General features: G+C 57.5%; 1 protein-coding gene across 6 annotated transcripts in view; it reads right to left on the bottom strand.

The window, feature by feature from the left end:
• The window catches only part of SPTB (spectrin beta, erythrocytic), a 135,764-nt gene that overhangs the window by 5,373 nt on the left and 110,382 nt on the right, over positions 1-20,009 (bottom strand). For 5 of the 6 annotated variants that reach the window (XR_010731069.1, XR_010731068.1, XM_066273133.1 and 2 more), the window contains 10 exons: positions 19,799-19,929; positions 18,638-18,842; positions 17,675-18,049; positions 15,642-15,886; positions 14,406-14,544; positions 13,888-13,972; positions 12,933-13,129; positions 12,586-12,635; positions 12,080-12,158; positions 1,533-1,783 (listed from right to left, as the gene is read on the bottom strand). Coding sequence is in view for 4 of the 6 variants with exons in the window: in XM_066273133.1 (XP_066129230.1) it covers positions 1,533-1,783; positions 12,080-12,158; positions 12,586-12,635; positions 12,933-13,129; positions 13,888-13,972; positions 14,406-14,544; positions 15,642-15,886; positions 17,675-18,049; positions 18,638-18,842; positions 19,799-19,929 (1,757 nt within the window). In the remaining 2 variants the exon portion in view is untranslated. Of the gene's footprint in view, positions 1-1,532; positions 1,784-11,704; positions 12,159-12,585; positions 12,636-12,932; positions 13,130-13,887; positions 13,973-14,405; positions 14,545-15,641; positions 15,887-17,674; positions 18,050-18,637; positions 18,843-19,798; positions 19,930-20,009 lie in introns of those variants that run through there. The other variant, XM_066273136.1, reaches the window with a different exon arrangement.

Below are 20,009 nucleotides of genomic sequence, written 5' to 3'. Positions count from 1 at the left end.
TCATAAATCTACACCTATAACTCTGATCTTACCTTGAGATACATTTCTAGAAGTAGAATGACTGAGCCTAAAACCAACAGTATAAGTTTTCCAAAGCACTTGCACCTCTATTAGCATGTGTGACTCCCACTCCAGAGCCACAGAGTGAGTAGAGCAGGGGTGGTCCTGGTGGTGGCTGCTGCTTTCGTTTTGTTTCTATATGCCCTGTATACTGTGCTAGCACTTTTAGAAGAAACATTTTTTGTGCAAATCAAGGCTCATCTCAGCTGGTACGTTTGGTGACTGGTAATGTTATCAGCTAACTTGGGCTCACCTATGCTCCTTCATCTATAAATGGGAAGCATGTATTTTCACCGACACGAACGCTGAGGAACATGAAGCGTTTCTTCCTTCTTCCTTTGGAGGGCAGGGCGGAGGGAAACTAGTCGGGCACACAGGAAGGAAGGGCTGGGAGGCCAGAGACGGAACCTGACCCGTACAAAGCTGGCTGCAGAGCCATCTTACAGGGACCAGGGTTTGGACGGCCAGTGTGGGCGTCGTCCTGCCCTCACCACTTTGAGGTCGTACCCCAAGTGAGGCAGTTGCTAAGGAGCTGGGTCTTAGAGTAAAACCCTGCCTGGAACAAATGACTTGACCTCTGAGGCTCTTCCCCACCTGGAAGATGGACACCTCAGTGTCTCACGGGGTGGCTAGGAAACGTTCATCAGTCCTGCATAGTGCCCGGCACGTACGAGGTGTTCAGCGACTGCTGGTGTCCTCTTCCCTGCTGGACTCGCCAATAAGCCCTAAACCTCTTCAGGGCAGTGGGGTCCCCAAGTTCATTTTTGGTATTTGCATTAGCTTTGGCGTCCCCCCAGGAGAGGCTCTGGGTGCTGCCTGTCGGCCATGGCAATATGGCTGGCTTCCACCTCTGGATGCTGCCCGAGGACAGAGGCCCCAGGGTCCTTACAGGCATCTTTGCACAGACCAAACTCAGAGACACGACCGCCTCAGGGTCAGCAAAGGACACAGCCTTTGAATGCCCCTCTTAGGGTCCCGGAGTTGCTGTATGGCAGTACCGGGAGGGACTTCCAGACACACCCACACCAGCCCCCGCTCCCTCTCCTTTGTGATAGCTGGGGAAGCTGAAGCCCAGCAGGGCAGAAAGTGGGCCTCGGTCAAGGGTATGTGCGTGCCATGGCTGACCTGCCCAGCCCTGGGATAAGGCTAATGAGAATGTCCCCGAGTTCCCACACTGCACCAGGTGCGGCATTGGTCCCAGAGGCGTGCTGGTACCGCCACCCCATTTTACAAATCGGGAAACTAACCTAAGGTTCAGTAACTTGTACAAGGTCATAGGAGATGAACTTGGGACCAGAACGGAAGAAAAGCTTTCCCTGTCATGCCAGGTAGCCTCTGGGCTGACAGAGGGGTGCCTGGGAGCTCTCAAGACCAGAGGTGGAGGGCACCCTCTCCCCAGCAGACCTACATTGCTGAGGCTCTGTTGGTGAAGTCCCACCCTCCCGCCTACCTGCAGCCTCCTCCCCACACACCTGTTGGATGCTTTCTTGTTGGGCCCCTCCAGGTCGTGCTTGCGGCCCAGGTAGCCCTCCATCTGCACGCTCTGCCCGTGGTCCCGCTGGGCTGGCAGCGTAGTAGGCTCGTCGCCCTCGCTCAGAGGTGTGTCCAGGACCTTAAAGAGAGGCTCTATGGCGGGCCTCTCGTCCCCGCCGGATTTCTCCTCCTGCGGCCCTGGAGGGGGTGGTGGCTGCAGGTCCTGGGGCCACTGTCTCTCTTCTTCCCCCTGCTCAGGGGCACATGGGAGGAGCACACCTTGCTGGGGTTCTGCCCCAGGGATGGCTCCTCAGCAGCGCTGGGAAGCCAGCAGGCCTCCCCCTGAGCCTGGTTCCTGTCCTGGCTGCCCCTCCACCTGCTGTGGCTGCCCAGCTGGCCTGCTTCCCGTGGCTGCCCTCATCTCTGGCTCCATTCTTACCCCCACTCTACCATCCACAGGTTCTTAGAGTGAGCTGCAGGGGCCTGAGTGCTCTCGTCCAGGGGGCCGTTCATGCTGCTGGCAGAGCCCCGCTCCTGGCCCCAACCCCGCTGCCGTCAGCCACCTGCTCTAACTCCGGCTGAGCTCTACTTGGGCTCTGGCAAGATTTCCTATGAAGAGAGGACTGCTGTTGAGGCAGGTTTGCAAACCTCTTGTATACGTTGAATGGGAACTCTGTTACCTTCCACTTGTATCTAAAGCCTCAAAGTTAGGGTGCCAGGCCCTATGTCTCCCCCATTATCTTCAAAAGGGAGAACCCAGACTGGTCCTGCTCCTGTCATCTGATGGGGGTTTCCTGGGGTAGGGCAGTGGTTCCCAAGCCTTGACACTCATTTCGGCAGCTCTAACAAAACTGGCCCAGGCCCCGCCCTCAAGATGCTGCTTTAACTGGACTGGCATGGGGTCAGCACATGGTATTCCTTCATTAGCTTCTCATGCATTCCAGTGTGCAGCAGGGGCTGACAATTGCCTGTAAGAAGTCCCTGCCCTGGGGGAAGACTGGCTTTTCCTCCCAGTACCTCCCTGTGGGGGGTGGGGGGCTCCTGGCCCGGCCAGGCTGAGCGCCTCCTTACACAGAGACCTTGCTGCTCTGCCCCTGTGCCTGCAGCAGGAGAAGAAAGAGAGGGCAGGACAGATGGGGCGGCCAGCTTCCCAAGGCCAGGTGGGGCAAGAATGGGTGGGCCTCCTATGTGCCAGACGAGCACCAAGGAAGGCAGCCTAGCTTGGGGCCATCTGGCCAGAACGCCGTCTACAAGGCCTGACTGTGGGAGACCCTACAGCACAGGGTGGAAAGGGCCCGGAAGGAGCTCCAGCCGGGCGGTGTCTGAACACTCGACAGACACCTGAGGGACCAAGGGCATTTACAGCCCAGGAGACCAGCACCACCCCAGGCAGCAACGGGACTGCCCCTTTTCTAGTCCCTATGGCAACGACGAGATGGAGGGAGGCCCAGAAGAGTGTTCAGAAGGAGCCCGAAAAGAGCAGGCCCTGTGCTCCCCATGGTGGGTCCTACAGACCCGACTCAAACCCGATAGAGAGATGGAGGGTGGGAGGATGCAGGCACCATATAGGACATCAGATGAAGCTTTAAACTCAGACTGGGCGGACCCAAGTCTGCCTGGGGTGGCGCTAAGGGAGAGGAAGGGACTCTCGATGGCGATGTTTGAAGGCCGTGCTCCATGCTTGTATTCCATAAAATTAGGTCTTCCAATAAGCTGGGGTTCTAGTGACGTCTTATTCAAAGAAAGGATAACGTGACCAGAAAGTTTGAAAACCTCTACCCTAGTCTAATACTGCCAATCTATGAGATTTGCTCAGAGAGGTAAAGTGACTTATCCAAGATCACACACAGTTTATAGGTATTGGAGGCAATTAAGAACATGTGCTCCAGACCTGGACAGACCTGAGATTTTATCACATCTGTAGGGCTCTCATCTTAGAGCCCCTTGAGAGTTGTGTCCAGGCCACACTCATCTTTATGCATCTTGTACTATTTGTATCTTCAAAAATAGAAGCCAGCATTGGTCACAAGGATCTGGAGGATCCAAGCCCCACCTGGATCGTCCCCTAGCAGGGAAGAAGGACAGGAGCAGCAGGAATAGGGTGGGGAGCCAGGTCCTCCTGTGGACCCAATCAGGCCAACCTTTGACTGGGATATAAAGTTTGGGGAGGGAGATTGGTATTGCAAAAGTGAAGCCCTTTTTATCCCTTACTTCTCCTCTGGCTACGCTGCTTCTCCTAGTGATGGACCAGAGCCCTTTCCACACCTGCCCTGTGGTCTCGGAAGCTGCCATGGCAGACGCTGGGTGGGAAGCCCGGCAGACCCTCACAGCCACGTTCGTCCCTGCCATCCAGCCCTTACCCTCTTGGGACGGGTCTTCCTAAGGCTTGTGGGTCCACATTTTATCCCTGTACTTTCACTTCCATCCTCTTTCCTTTTGGGAATTGTCCTCTGGAAATAAAAATGAATGTTTCCAGGACATTTTCCCAACTGTTTTTGTTGTGTTTTTGTGTGTGTGTTTTTTGTGTTTTTTTGTGTGTGACAGAGGGGGACAGATAGGGACAGACAGGATGGAGAGAGATGAGAAGCATCAATTCTTCACTGTGGCACCTTGTTTATTGATTGCTTTCTTATATGTGCCTTGACCAGGGGGCTAAAGCAGAGTGAGTGACCCCTTGCTCAAGCCAGAGACCTTGGGATTCAAGCCAGTGACCTTCGGGCTCAAGCCAGCGACCATGGGGTCATGTCTATGATCTCACTCTCAAGCCAGCGTGACTCCTTGCTCAAGCCAGCGACCTTGGGATTCAAGCCAGTGACCTTCGGGCTCAAGCCAGCGACCATGGGGTCATGTCTGTGATCTCACGCTCAAGCCAGCGTGACTCCTTGCTCAAGTCAGTGATCTTGGGCTTAAGCCAGTGACCTTGAGCTTTAAGCCAGTGACTTTGGCTTTAAGCCAGTGACCTTTGGGCTCAAGCCAGCGACCATGGGGTCATGTCTATGATCCCACGCTCAAGCCAGTGACCTTGGGCTTAAGCCAGTGACCTTAAGCTTAAGCCAGCGACCATGGGGTCATGTCCATGCTCAAAGCAATGACCCCGCACTCAAGCTGGTGAGCCCGTGCTCAAGCCAGCGACCTCGGGGTTTCAAACCTGGGTCCTCCACGTCCCAGTCCGATGCTCTATTCACTGCATCACCGCCTGATCAGGTGACAGCTTCCCAACTTAATCTTACCTTCCTTCTGCTTCCTCCTAATGGGTGCCTGACCCACATTCCCTGGCAGGGACGTTCAGAGGCCATGGCCAGTGTGATCAAAAGTTAAATGGCTGGGTCACGGGTTGGCTTTGAAAAATGGGGTTTTTCTGATGTTTGCAAAGATTTCCTATGTGCTCTCGACTGTTCACACGGAGATAATTTAAAGTGCACCCTGTCCTCTATCCTGAAGGCCAAGGGCTGGGGAGGAGGCGGTGTTGGGTGACTGCTGCCTCCTCCTGGGCCCGTGCTACCCTTCCTCCTGGGCTGGGAGGGACGCTGGCTAGAAAGATGGTGACAGTGACATGGTTTGGGCCCTCCTGCCCCAGGTGGCAGGGGTAAATATGCTTTGTGCCATCTCATAAGAGAGAGTTGGTAAAGTGAGGGGAGGAGGCGACAGTCCTGCCGCCTTTGGAACCACGCTCTGCTCTCGTATGGAGACTGTGCCTTGCCCACCAGGCGGAGCGGTCTGTGGACAGCAGAGAAAAACAGGTCGTGCTGGCGGAGGAGCCCAGGCCAGAGCTGGCTACTGTGTGGCTGTAGAGACAGGGAAGTTCCGTCAGAGGCCCTGGACGGATGAGATGACGATTCCCTTCTCTCCTCCATTCTATAAGGCAAGAAGGCCTGCTGCTCTAGCCCTCGGGCCACTAGGAAGATGCACAGATTAGACCTACAGGGCTAAGGGATTCCTAGCCTAGAGGAGCGCGGGGTTCGGGGGACACTGAAGGGCGAAAGGCCAGCTGCTTGGAGATCCTGGGTGTTAGCTGGAGTGGCGAGTCTGAGACCCTAAGTGGGAGTTACGGCACGAGGGAGAATGCTCGGGGTGGGGGGCTGGAATCAGGAGGCGTTGCCTGCAGCACAGAGCCAGGCTCTCTGGCTTGGAGCAGTGGGCAGAGGTAGGGGGAGACATCTGAGAGGTGGGCATGTGCCCTGGCTGCTGGTATCATAGTCAAACAGGGAGAGGCCCCAGCTCCTGGTGGGTTGTGCGTGGAGAATGGCCACCTCGGAATCTTGTAAGCTTGACTTTTTAGGGTCCTGCCTTGCTAGGAAGCTGGCCTGGGGGAGGATGCAGGCAGAGAGTTGGGGGTCTCCTCCACAAAGGAGATTCGAGAAGTGGGACAGGATGGATGCACTTCTTCTCTAGACTCAAGGAGTTGAAGGTGTACTTCTAGGCTCTGCCAGCAGGTGGCAGAAGGGACAGTAGCACCCAGACAACTAGCTCTCTAGTTTTTAGAAGAAAATATCCTGGTTTGGGAACTCTGGATCTTTTGGTGGTTCTCAAAGACGCTCAGTGAACCCAGACACACTAACAAGCAAAGAAACACAAGTGAAGCGGCTTCTCTCCAAAGGAGATGCTGGTAGGTGGAACCCGGGGCTTAAGGATACACCCCAGGCAGAAAATGCCCCACCTTAGCCATGCGATGGTCTCGCCAATGTCACAGCAAAGACTGGCTCCAGGGAGTGTGTGAAGCAGGTGTCAAGGGCAGGGCACTCCAGGAAGGTTTGGAGAAGCTTAGACAATGAATGTTAGAGTTCACATGAAGGATATTTCTTTTAAGAGAGAAAAGACTACAGTGAGGGATGGAGGAAAAAAAAAATGAAGGGAAAATGAAGACAACTAATCACCTACTAGACGCCAGATATTCCCCCTACATTTTCTGTTCCAATCCTCACACCCTCTCTATGAGGTAAGTATCGTCACCACACCGAATTTACAGATGAGGGAACTGGCGGTCAGGGAGAATGAATAAATTGCCCACAGTCACACATCTAGTAAGTGGAAAGCTGAGGATGCAAATCTGTCTGGTCTCAAACTCTGTGCTCTTCCCACTGAATCCTGCTGCAAAGGAAGGGGTGATACTGTCGCTCTAGAGCAGTGTTTTTCAACTGCTGGTCCGCGGACCAGAGCCGGTCCACCAGAAATCATGCCGGTCTGCATACAACAGCATGGTGGTTAACTCTTGTGGACCGGCACATTTCTGGCGGACTGGCACTTGAAAAACACTGCTCTAGACTCTAGAGGATAGGACCCATTTGATGGGGTTCAAAGGGTAAAAGAGACAAGCTCGGCTTATGTAAGACACACGGCTGAGGCAATGGGACCACGTCAGAGCAACGCTGGAAGGGCGGAAGAGGGCCTTGGAGCCAGACAAGATCTATTGCTGGTGCCATAGGCAACCAAACAGCGTGGGGAACTGCAGGGTGGGGAAATTGGCTGGCCGCTTTTCCAGCTAAGAATTTACTCTTCTCCAGCACCTGATGTCTGGGCTCTCCCCTGGATGAGGGGTGAGGGGCTGCTGGCAGACAGGTTGGAAAGGCTATTCAGAAGATAGTTATTTGCAAGGAAGAAGAGAGAGAGAGAGAGAGAGAGAGAGAGAGAGAGAGAGAGAGATGGTTTGTTGAGTTGAGAGCAGCCAAAGAAATGAGATAGCTTAGGATGGGCAGAGACAAATGTTGAAAGAGAAGGAAGTTGCCCTGGCTGGTGGCACAGTAGATAGAGTATGTTACCACAGGGCCAAGGTGCCTGGTTCGAGCCTCAGTTGGGGCACATATGAGAAGCAACCAATGGCACAACTAAATAGAACTGTAAGTTGATGCTCCTCTCCCCCCCCTTAAAAAAATAAAGCGAAGGAAGTTGTTGCTGAATAGGGAAAAGAGTCGGTGAGGATCTGAGGCTGGACCAGGCAGTGAGAGGTCCCCGGTTGGTGGTGGGGACAGTGAGAGGCTCTCATGAGAAGCGGGATGGGGGGAACAGAATGAATCAACACTGCTCCAGGGCCACCTGTCTGAGAGGACAGCTGGGGGACCAGGGAAGATGATGGGAGGGACTCAGAGCAGAGGGCCAGCAGGTAGAGCGAGGGGAATGGAGAGGGGAGTGTGCAGGGAGGGGGACCTGGCCCACTGCGTCGTGGGCAAGAGGAGAAAGAGGCTTTCTCGGGGGCCGTCCTCAGCATTCTCACCGCTGTGCAGGCTCTTGAGGTCCCTGCCCTAGAGGAGAGGGGGGCTTGCTGCGTCAGCATTAGAAAGACTAAAAAGAGCTAGAATGTACCAGCTCCCCCCATCCAGAGCCACCACCCATCTGTTAAGTGGGCAGCTTCAAACCCCATTTCTGAAGATGCCTCCAGTGTTAACTGAGGTCATCCTGAGCCCGTCAGTATCTAGGATGCTCTGAAACACAGCTTGGAAAAAGCAACGTAGAAGGCGTCTTTGGAGCAGCGAGGCCAGAAAGATCACGTCTGACCATAGTGCAGAGAGCTGGGCACACCCAGCCGTGAACAGATGTCCAGAAAGAGCCTAGAGCAAGTTTCTCTGGGGAGCCTGGAGTCCTGGGGCTATGGGCCAGACTGCAGGCACACACCCCTGCCACGCTGACTCAGGCATCCTGGGGAGACAAGGACACGCCTGAGTTTAGGGGAAAACTGAAGTTCTTTCTAGGCCGGGTCTGCTCATTATGAGCAAACACACAATTTGCATTCACTGCAAAATGCCTGAAATAGCAGCTCGGTTGGGCCTCACGGGGGGGAGGGGAGAAGGGATGGGGAAAGGTTGCTCAGGCAAGAAGAAACACAGCTGCTGCCTCCACACCCACATCCCTTCCATCCAAGGACGTCAGAGCCTGGTCTCTGGCCGCTGATGAAAGCTCCAGGCTGCCCGCTGGGCGTGGGTGGGGGTGGGGTAGTGGCACAGGTTGCCAAGGGAGTGACAGCAGCTGGAGCCAGCCAGGCACTGGCTGAAAGGTGTCCTGGCGGCAATCCAGTGCCCACTCAGCCCCGGGGGCACCATCCCTGACAATCTCCAGTGCTGGTTACTCCTCTGAAGCCACAGTGACCTCAGAGACTGTGGAAGGGAGGGACAAGGGACCTAGAAGTCTCAGTTCCCAGTGTTCATCCCTCACGAGACGCCAGTCCCCTCTCAGGAAGCCAGCTGCAGGCAGTCTTGGAAGGTCACCGCAAGAGTGCTGAGTGCGTGGGTAGGAGGGTTTTCCATGACAACCCGATGGCGGGGCCTGGTCATGAGCGGCACACAGGAAATTGCTTTCTGGAGTGGCCTGGCGCCCTGAAGTCCTCCTGTACCACACAGATGGATCTAGTCTTGGGGCTTGAAGGCAGGCAGGGCAGTTGCCCCAAACCATGAACCCCGAAGACAAGACAGGGGTTTCTTGTCACAGCCCCTAGAAGCACCAACCCCTTTTGGCAATGTGACTGTCACAGCAGCCCCACTGGAGAGTTCCTACAGCAGGCCCAGCCTCCGCCGCAAAGCCAGGAGGAAGGAGCTCTGGGCACAGACACATCCCGGAGCTACTGGGGGTGGGGGGAGCCCTGTAGCCCGGAGTGACTCGGAGCCTCTGCAATGCCACTTCTCCGCGAAATTAACCTCAACGCCTCAACAGTCAGCGTCTCACCACAAAAGGCACACTGAGGACCCTGAGGCATCCAGAGCCCGGAAGATGAGAACCTTAGCAGGACCCCCTCCCCCCACTTCCCAGAACCACACCAGGCTAAAGGGGAGCCACATAAGGCAGAGGCTGTCGGGGGCGGGGGGGAAGGCTCCAGGCACTAAGAGGAAGGGGACGGCTCAGCCTGCTGCCAGGACCCCCTCCAGTAACCAGGGCTGCCTTCGGGGCACTGACCTTGTCGGGAATGAGGTCCAACCCTGCCTGAACCAAACAGGGATAAAGGTAAGCACCTCAGCCCTCTGCCTCATCCTTCCCTTGTCCAGCCTCACACCCACCTGACAAACAGACCAGGTCTCCTAGAGCTACGAGAGGAGACAAGAGGGAAGGGGGGAAACCACCTCTCCTCACCCCTCCCTTGATTCAAGCACACTGATGACATTCAGCAATGTTCTGGACTTGCTATCATCCTGCAGAGAGCTATATAAGGGCAAGAAGACCCAGGAAGACTAGGTTGTCTAAAACCGTGCAGGGAGGTTCCTGAACCAACGTCCTGACATCCACTCCAGGAGCCGGCCTGTCCTAATGCCCGTTTCCTCTTCGTGGCATCACATACACTTACTTATACACTTACCTGTGTGAGTGGATTGGCTTTTGCTAGAACATGCTCTAAGGTGGAAAGGTACGAGGTGAGGGAGGTGACGCATTACACCGTAATGTGCTTGTAGAAAATAGTAATGCAGGCAATGGCCCCCCGGCCCCTGCGTGTACACACGTGTGTGCGTGCATGCACACACCGGGAAGGTGAGGGCCGGGGTGGCCGCCTGTGGTGTGCAGCAGTCTAGACAGGGTTCAGGTGCCTGGTCCACTCCCGTCCGTTCCCCCAAGCAGGAAGCCAGCATGCACTAGTGATGGGTTTCACATGAAGCGACACTGCGTGGATCTAGTCTATAGGCACCGACAGCAGACCACACACACGGGACAGCAGACAGCCACCGTCACCCAGGCCTCCCGAGGGGAGGCTCAGCAGACACAGGCCCTGTCCGGGACAGGCCTGGCTTTCTGCAGTTTTCCCAGCCTGTGTGAAACCTCTTCCTTTTTCTCCCTTATGTCAAAGACCAATCGGGTCTCACACCCTCCCTTGGAGTTTCGTGGATCCTCATGAAAACTCCACACTGGGCTGAGACGGGAGAAGCAGCAGGAAATGTTTCCATGAGGCCTCGGGCAGGGTGTTCACTGATTCACCATCCGTTTTCTTCCTGGCACCGGGCACAGGCCGGTTTGCCTAGCTGGTGGAGTGGCTGGCTCTCAGAGAAGGGTTTCAAGGGTGGGCTCACTCCTCCCTTCCAGAGTGACTCAGGTCCAAGTAGGTTTCATTCCCCCCAAACCCACCGACAGAGATGTTGGATGGAGGCGGCTCTGATACACATGTAGTTACATTTTCACAGACGTACATGAAACAGACAATGGATGGAGTTGTTCAGGTGGTCACCAAGAAGCCCGCACACCGGGGACACCACGGCACACAGACACAGGGATGCACAGCCGAAGCGCAGGTGGTGCGGGAGGCAGGGACAGCCCCAGCCCCAGTGTCCACAGTCTGTGCCAGCCCCCGGAGTTCTCTCTCTTTCCAGCGGGGGCTGCCGCTGGGAGAGAGGGGCTGGGACAAAGGCCACCAGAGACCACCACAAGCGATCATGGGAGCTTTGGAGGGAACTTCTGGGAGAGGCCCATCTGCGGGAGCCCAGGAATGCCCTCTGCTGGACACCAAGGGCTGGTGCAGCTCCGAAAGGGAGGCCTCTGGCCAGGCTGGAGGGCTGGAGGCTGCTGAGTGAGTGTGTGCGTGTGCGTGCGTGCGTGCGTGTGTGTGTGTGTGTGCGTGTGTGTGTGACTTGCAGAAGTGTTGGACGGGCTGAAATCTGGACCTGACAAATTTTGTACAGGAAATACCGTATGTGCATTTTTCTCTGTGGTGGTTAGTGTACCAGAAATTTCCACCTAGAATACCAATTTCCCTAAACCTCCAAAGGCCCAGGCAAGCTCACCTGGGTGCCTGTGGAGAAGGGCACATGCAGTGTGAAGCCATGCGGGGCGCATGCGGAGGTCAGCCGCTCCCTGGGGCATCCCCCAAACCTGGGTTGGAAACAGCCTCCCAGGCCTGCTGCACAGACCCCCTGGGTCCTTTCAGCTAAGGGACCTCGTCCAGGCAAGGTCCTGAAGTCATAGGCCCCGGTGACTGGCAGCCGGTGTGTCCGAGTCCCCTCCCAGTCCTCCCCTCAGCCTTACACCCTCCTTTTCCCCTGGGGGACTGGCCCTCCTTCAAGTTCATTCCTACCCCGGACCAGCTCCATATCTCAGCAGGCCTCGGGCCAGGAAGGGGCAGAGGGGGAGGGGCCTCTGCCTAGGAGGAAGGACTCTGCTAGCGGGTGGGTGTCCCGAAAGGCCCGTGGCTGTGGCCGGCAAGACCGGGCAGTCTGTTTGTGAACGTGTGTGTGCACGTGGGTGTGTGGGGGAGGGTGTCTTAAGGTTGGAGAGAGAGGGAAAATGGGAAAAGAGGACGGAGGATAAAAATGAATCAGCCCTGTATGATCTGTGTCCCCTGATGTAGATGGTGATGTATTTTATACAAGAAAATTTATTAGACTAGATAAAACCAAACTAATAACGTCAATGTTAGTGGGCTGGCATGTCAGTTTCCTCTGGGCTGAAGGGCAGAAGGGAGTCAGTCTTAAGAATTAAGAAAACCTAAGTGAAAACTGCGGACTGGTCTGAGGAGGAATCGGGGGCGGGGGGCGCGTGCCTGTCCTCGATTTCCGCCCCGGTCCCCTGGTCGGGCCTAGTAGGGATGAGCAGGTTCTGGCAGCAATGACTCCCAGGAGCTAGAAAACTGGGACAGCAAACTGACCGGGGACGTTCTCTCGGTGGCCGCTCGCGGGGGAACTCGGGGACCCTCCCCTGCTGTCTCGCCTTCCTCCTCTTGAGGCCTACAAAGACACAGCCCCTCTTCAGAAACAAGCACCTCTCTGAGGCCAGCGCCGACCCCACGGCCTGGCTCTCCTCCCACCCTCCTCCTGGGAGCTCCCGGGCAACCACTCAGCAAGGAGCTGCAGCCAGCCTAAACTTTCTGGTTCAGGCAGACATTTTAGGGGTGGCCACTCGGGGGCACGTGCCCAGGCGGCTCCCGGGGTGGGAGGAGATTCCACAGTAGCCCCTTCTCTCTGCCTGGTTCTGCCTGCGGCCGGTGTCCGGCCACCTCTCGCAAGCCCCAGATGCTCCAGATTTGACTAACTAATGGCCCAGCTGTGAGAGGTCACAGGTGTACTGTCAACAACAGGACCCATTCTGCTTAAAACTGCCTTCCCTCCGCCCACTCGTGCCCTGGGCAGAGTGCCCCACCCTCCCCACACTCACCCAGTCTCTTCCTCGGGCTCCTCCAGAATCACACGCTCCTTCAGCTCAAGCTAGAGGAGGAGAAGGCCAAGGGGTCAGAGCAGCCAAGGCTGCAGACTCCGCTCAGACATCTTTCTTTAAAGGCGGCTCCCTGTGCCCAACACACCCCTTGTGTGCGTCCCTTTTGGAACTATCCCCCTTTGTCCTTGGGCTCAAAAGTCAGTACTTTCTACCACTCCACCTCCCTTCCCACTTTCCCGCCCTGCCAAGCCTTTTACACTATCCATGGGTGTCTAAGACTGGCGTAGAGCTCTTGACCCGAGACCCCCTCCAGGCGTGGCTGCCCAACCCCTTGGCCTCCCGCTCACCTTGGTAGGCTTCTCCAGGGCAGCGAAGCGCTCTTCCCAGCTGGCCGTGGACTTCTCAAAAGCCTCATGCCTCTTGATGAGCTTCTCCACACTGTCCACCGTGTGTCCAAAGTCGCGGCTGGCCAAGTAGGGCTCCTGGGCGATCAGCCACGCTTCCGCCACGGAGGCGTCCCGAGAGAACTGGCATACCTCCAGCACTGCCACAGAGAACGAGACACAGGCTCATCCGCAAGGCCCAGGGGGCGGTCAGCACCCGGCGGTCCACTCCGGCGGGACCTCAGGGGCCACTCTGCAGACTGACACGGAGTTGGTAGCCAGGCACGAGGCATGCTCATGCGTCCTTGTTACTGTGTGGACACTTGCTCAATGAGGACCTGCGGCCCGAGCCCACTCCTTCCCCACACTGGGCCCCACCTCATCTGATCAATAGTAATATTTACAAAAACCATCAGTTAGAACAAACTTCGTTTTGAAAACAAGACGTAGTTTAGATGTCTCCCGTTGAAGAGCTGTCTTCTGCTCTGAACCCCCTCTTCCCAGCCCTTGGTTGTCTCACAAAATCGTGTACAAGTAGCCATGGACCAGTCCAGGCCTTTCTGGCTTATGGAGTCCACCTGAGTGGCAGGATTTCTCCACCTCGCCCAGTCTCCAGCGGCCCAGGGCAGAGCTCCTGTGCCCGCACGCTCCAGATCAAACATCTGGGGTGCACAGAGCCTTGGCCTGACCCCTCTCCAAGCCACACTATGTAGGGCACGGGGTGGGGGAGGGGGTCAGAGGGCTGTAGAAACCGGGGCTCTGGCTGGCTGGTTCCAGCAGTGCAAGTCTTCTGAGGGGATCCCTGAGGCCTCTGGCCACGGAGCTCTGAGGATGAGTGTGCTGTGGGGGCCCCTCTCTAAGCCAAAGTGGCACCCCCTCCCTGCCCCTCCAGGTTCCCCGGCCCCCAGGCCGCACTCACACATGCAGAGCCGGTCCCAGCGGGTCTCCCACTTCTCGTTCATCTCCTTCCTCCTGGACACCACCTGCAGCAGCTTCTCCCTGATCTGCGGGGAGGGAGAGAGGACCGCTCAGGCTTTGGCAGCCCCGCCCGCTGTGTGAGGCGGCGCACAGAGCGATCCTGCAAAGAAGGCCGGGCTCAGTCGCACAGACCTGGCTCCAAGTCTCGGCCGGCCACCCGCCAGCTGTGCCGCCTTCGGCAAGTTCCTCACTTAACCTTGCTGAGGCCCACGTGCCTCACCTAAGAAGTGCATGTCACCAGCTGCAAAGCGTGCACACGCGGGCTACCAGCCAGCTCTCCCTGCGAAGCAGCCAGCCCCTGGAACGGGTCTGGTGGGGGCTCTAGTCACCAATGCTCCACGGGGTGGGGAGAAAGACGAGCCTCCTCAGAAAAAAAACCCTCCCAGGAAGCTGTCTGGTCTGGCGAGAGTGAGGGCAAGGCCAGGGCAAAGGCCGTCTCTGTGCCACGGTCCCCCTCACCTCCTCGGAGGCCTGGTGCTGCCGCTGCAGCAGGGACTCGCCAAGCTCCAGGCACGCGTTGAAGTTCTTGCTTCGGGTTTCAACCTCCGCCCGGATGCCCTGGTGATACTTCATGAGCAGTTCCACTGAGGAGACGTCCCTGGGGGAGGGGGGGTGGGCGGGACGACAGGCGCGGGGGAGAGAGTTTGGGGAAGAAGAAAACGCTGGTGACTGGTCAGCCTGAGGCCAAGTCCTGCTCAGGGGGGCTGCCCTCCACCTGCCTGGGGGGTCTGAGTCCACTCCCCGCTCTGCCAGCCTGGCCCCGGCAGGAGCACTGATGCCCTGGTGTCTTCCACTGGTCAGTGGCCAGGGCATGGGCGGGGTGCAAGGACCCCGAAAGCAGCCTGGGAATGTTATTTGGCAATAGAAAGGAATGGAGGGCTGACACGTGCTACAATATGAAGGACTCACAAAGAGTGTGCTAAGTGAAACGGGCCAGTCGAGACAGACTACATATCCCATAATTCCACCCATATAAAAAGTCCAGAGAGACGGGGAAACAGATCCGTGGCTGCCAGGCGCTGGGGGGAGAGAGGAGTGGGCAGTGATGACCGCTAAGGGGTACAGGGTTCATCTTTGTGGTGACGAAAATCTTCTAAACTTATACTGTGATGGCTGCACAACTGTGAGTTTATGAAAAACCACTGAATGGCACACTTTTAACTACTGAATTGCCTGATATGAGTCATATGTCAATAAAGATGTTAAATATAAAAGCTTGACTATGAAGGACCAGCACCAGAGGGGCAGAGGGACAGACAGGGGCCAGAAACACCTGCGAACATGACACAAAGTGCACAGAGTGCTGTCCCCCTGCTGAGGCTCTCGCCCAGGTGCCTCCCCCCTCCCACGAGCAACCAGCTCCTTCCTGAGACGCAGGGGAACGGCCGCCACTCCCCCGCGCTGGGGGGGTGGGGGGGACTAAGCAGCGAACCACGTGTTCTTGCTGCTATCGCTGTAGAAGCTAGTGAGGTGCTTCTCGCCACACTCAGGCTTCCCTTTGCTCTGAAATGGTTGGTCAGAAGCCAAGCCGCTTGGTGTCTGCTTGGAGCCAGCCCTCAGGTATCCCCATGGGCCTCCTGCGCACCCACAGTCTAGGACTGTCCCTCCAGGAAGGAGCCTCAGCACGGCGCCCTGGGCCGCCAGCCTCTGGGACAGCGTGGCCAAGGAGGGGAGCTGCCTGGAGGGCACCCTCACCTGGGCTTCTCCTGGGTCTCGATCTGCCGGATGATGCTGTCCATCCAGGAGAGGAGGTCGCGGGCCATGCTGAAGAAGCGGAACTTGTCCGCCGTGTCCACCAGCTGGGTGCGGCGCCCGGCACAGGCGTCGAGCAGCGCCTGCCAGGCGGCAGACACCTCCAGCTCCTTGTTCTGGATGGCGTCAGCCTTTTCCCCAGCGTATGCCGTCTGCAGGCGGGTGGCCACGTCCTGGAACTGCTGCACCTGTGGGAGGGCAAGACCGGACGCTGTTCCCCAGAAAGATGCGTCTAGGGCCTAAGGAGGGCGAGGGTATGGGCGCCTCCTGGCCTCCCTCCCCGGGGTGCTGCTGGGAGGCCGTGCCCACCGGGCGCTGCAGAAGGCTCTTGCTTTGGCACCTATGCTGATCCAAGGCACGCCCCATCCCCTTGGGCTTTGAGCCTCATCACGGGGGAGTGAGAGGGACCCTATGCCCTCTGATCTCAGAGGTATGATAATAAGAGAAACTATGTACCAGCAACTGTTCTAAACACTTGAATTTATTACTCTCTTTCTTTTTACAACCTCATGAAAAGGTACTGTTTTTACCCACGTTTTGGAGATGAAAACACTGAGGCATGGGAGCTACGTGACGGCCTCAGGTCACTTACGCCAGGAGAGCGTGTGTTTCCAAGTCCTTGTCCATAACCACTCTGCATCCTGTTTGAGGTTGGCTGCAGGGCCACGAAGCCTCATTCCTAAGAACTCAGTGGGACTGTACCTGCTTCCGGGGCTCTGGTGCCCCCCAGGCGTAAGACCCACACTGCAGCGCCACCTCCAGCTGGAGGACACATCCCTAGGATGCCCCTCTTCTGGGCGAACCTGGGGCCCTGAACCCCACTGGGTTAGTGCAGGGCTGCACAACAGCCCATCTCTCCCGCTCCATGGGAAGCCCAGCAAGTCCCCGACAGCTGGGGCCCCTTGTCCCCGCCCTTTCTATCACACTGAACTCTGTAAATCCTATGGACCTGGGGATAGGCCTCAGGGGTACCCCACTAATGGGAGGGCAGGGCTCTAGGCATATTATGAGGCTCCTCCAGTTCCCATGTGAGAAGGCGGAACAGCCCTGTGGCTGAGGGCACAGAGTCCATTGCCAGATTGCCCACTGCTGATTTGCATGTCCCAGGCACCTTACTTACCCTCGTCCTGCCTGGCTTTCCTCATCTATAAAAAGCAGACAAGCCCTGGCCAGTTTGCTCAGTAGTAGAGCATCAACCTGATGTGTAGAAGTCCCGGATTTGATTCCCGGCCAGGACAGACAGGAGATGTGCCTATCTGCTTCTCCATCCTTTCCCTCTCCTTTCTCTCTCTCTCTCTCTCCCCTCTCCCCTCTCCCCCTCCTGCAGCCAAGGCTCCATGGGAGCAAAGTTGGCCCGGGCACTGAGGAGGCTCCATGGCCCCCCCCTCAGGTACCAGAATGGCTCCATTTGGCACGGAGCAACAGAGCAACGCCCCAGATGGGCCGAGCATTGCCCCCTGGTGGGCATGCCAGGTGGATCCCGGTCGGGCCCAAGTGGGAGTCTGTCTCTCGGCCTCCCCGCTTCTCACTTCAGAAAATTATAAATAAATAAATAAATAAATAAATAAAAAGCAGATGATATCAGTACCTTCCCCAGGGGTTGGGTGAATACATGCATAGCCTAGGACAGTACCTGGGGCTAGACGGGCATTACATATGAGTTGGCTAATAATACCAGAATGCTTTGCACAACCAGAGAAATTGCCTTTGAGGTATTTTATGCATTGGGTTGTTGTAAAGATTCAGTCTGAAGAACTAGAAGCTAAAGAACTCCCGAAAGCCACGGCTCCCTGACTTCCTGCCCTGAGCTGTTGCCTCTCTGAGGAGGTGAGACCTCCTGTTCCCTGTTCTACAGGTTTCTGTGTAGAAGCCAGGAGAAGGCCTGACACCCCAGAGCCCCCAAGACACCTGTCACGGGGAAGACAAGGAAGATGGGGCCCTGGAGCCCTGGGCGGACAGCGAGGGGCAGCAGGCACCTGCACGCCTAGGAGGTGGAGCTCCCGCTCGAAGGCCGTGTGCACCCGGTGGAAGGACTCGGCGGTGCTGGCGTCCAGCCCCACGTCCTCGGGCAGCTCGCGGTGCTTCTCGTCGATGAGGCCCAGGATCTCGGTGCCCGTGTAGAAGTAGCGGTGCAGGTCGTAGGAGGCGGCCAGCAGCTGCATGCGCGTGTCGATGAGCTCCAGCAGGTCCGCCCACATCTCGTTCAGCCCGTCCTTCCACTCGGCGATGGTGGCCGCCTCTCCGTGGCCCGCGTCGATGAGCCGCTCGATAATGGCGTTCACGTTGTCCACCCGCTCCTGTCCGATCGCCCCAGTCTCCCGGGCAAAGTCCCGGAACTTGTCCCGGAGCAGCTGGACAGGAGGTAGAGAGAAACGCAGTTGTCAGGGCTCAGAGGCGGTTGTGTCATCACCCCGGCTGCAGACTTTCCCAGGTGGCAACTCTGACCGCCCGGAGCCAGGCTCCCACACCAGGGCGCCCCCGCTGTGCCTGCATCTCTGTGCAGCACCCTGCAGTGAGCAGGCGTGTCTGGCACGAGGGGCGCCCCCCCGCTGTGCCTGCCGGGCGCCCCCCGCTGTGCCTGCGTCTCTGTGCAGCACCCTGCAGTGAGCAGGTGTGTCTGGCGGAGGGGCGCCCCCCGCTGTGCCTGCATCTCTGTGCAGCACCCTGCAGTGAGCAGGTGTGTCTGGCACGAGGGGCGCCCCCCGCTGTGCCTGCGTCTCTGTGCAGCACCCTGCAGTGAGCAGGTGTGTCTGGCACGAGGGGCGCCCCCCGCTGTGCCTGCGTCTCTGTGCAGCACCCTGCAGTGAGCAGGTGTGTCTGGCACGAGGGGCGCCCCCCCACTGTGCCTGCGTCTCTGTGCAGCACCCTGCAGTGAGCAGCTGTGTCTGGCACGAGGGCTCAGAGGAAGACAAAGCAGCCTCTGCCAGTCCGGTACTCACAGAAACGTGGTCAAAGTCCTGCCCCATTTCCGAGGACGAGGCCACCAGCTCCTTCTCTGCAATCCACTGCTCCAAGTCATCGGCCTCCCTCTTCAGCTGGAACAGGTGGTACATGTTCTCCAGCTTCCGCTTCCGTTCCTCCGCCATGTCCTTGAGCCCCGCGTACTGCTTGTCCACTTGCCCCTGCAGGCGGATGATCTGCTCCCTGGAATTCAGAACAAGAAAGTGCTCAGAGACGGCCACAGGATTCCCAGAGCAGCCAGCTCAGGGGGACCAACCTGATCCTCCCAGCCCCGCGACAGGCACCGGCGGGGAAACACAGCTTAGAAGAGATGGTAGCGACTTCTCCTGGGGCAGAGTTGGGGAGAGAGGAACCATCTCTAGACCACAGCACTTCCGAGGATAACAGAAACGTGTCCCCCCTGGAGGTGGATGGTTCCAGCCCCTGCCGTGCACTCTGGGAAGCCCAGGGAAACAAGTGCAAATGGGGAGCGTCTCCATTATTCCAAGGAGGCCGATGGAGCAGGCAGGCTGGGCGGGGCTCCAGTAGCAGCAGGCCCCGCTCAGCTCTTCAGAGAGGGACGTGCAGTGCCAGGGCTCCCCTCGGGGACTCCTGGGGAGATGCTGGTGTGGCTGCTGAGGACCCGTAGCTGTGGGTGGCCCACAGGCAGCTGGGGACAGGACCCGGGGCAGCCTGAAGTGCGCAGCCCGATGGGCTCCCTTTTATACAGAACCCATACAACTGGTCAGCCGAGATGGGTGTAGGTTTTCCGCTTTCCCCCCTCTACACTAATTTTGCTGAGAGACTGTGAGATCCTGAAGTGCTTTCTGGACCATAAGAAGAAAAGCAACGTTAGTCTTAGCGTAGTCTCACTCTTCAAAAGATCGGAGCTCTCCGTTCACCCAGCGGGTGGGCTAGCTATCCTGTTTTCTGATCTTTTTGCGAAGCAGACCTTCGTCGGCCCTGTGTGATGTTACACAGAACCAAGGCAGGAAATGGAAACGGGCCAGCCAGAAGTTCAGAAAGCAGTTTTCTCAAACTTGTATTTTCCAGGAAAACTGTTCCTGTTCTGCCACTTGGACCTAAAGGGACCCTGGTTGGTGGGGTCCCCCGGCTGGAGGCCCGTGACCCGGCCGCGTCGCCCCTGTTGGTGCACATACCCCTCGGGGTGGCCTGCGGAGAGCAGGCTCTGGGCCCGGCCGGCCAGCTGCTTGATGTTGCGCCCGTACTCCTCCACCGCCCGCTGCTGCCGCAGGTGCCGCTTCAGCATCACGATGGCGCCCTCTTCGTCCTAGGAGGTGGGGGACTGAGCGTGAGCTCGCTGAGCTTGGCCGGGCCCAGGTCACAGCCCGGCTCCCGGAGGTGCCCAAG

This window comes from Saccopteryx bilineata, chromosome 4 (assembly GCF_036850765.1).
Source record: "Saccopteryx bilineata isolate mSacBil1 chromosome 4, mSacBil1_pri_phased_curated, whole genome shotgun sequence".
In the NCBI taxonomy this organism is placed as follows: domain Eukaryota; kingdom Metazoa; phylum Chordata; class Mammalia; order Chiroptera; family Emballonuridae; genus Saccopteryx; species Saccopteryx bilineata.
This window is presented reverse-complemented; position numbering and strand designations above follow the sequence as displayed.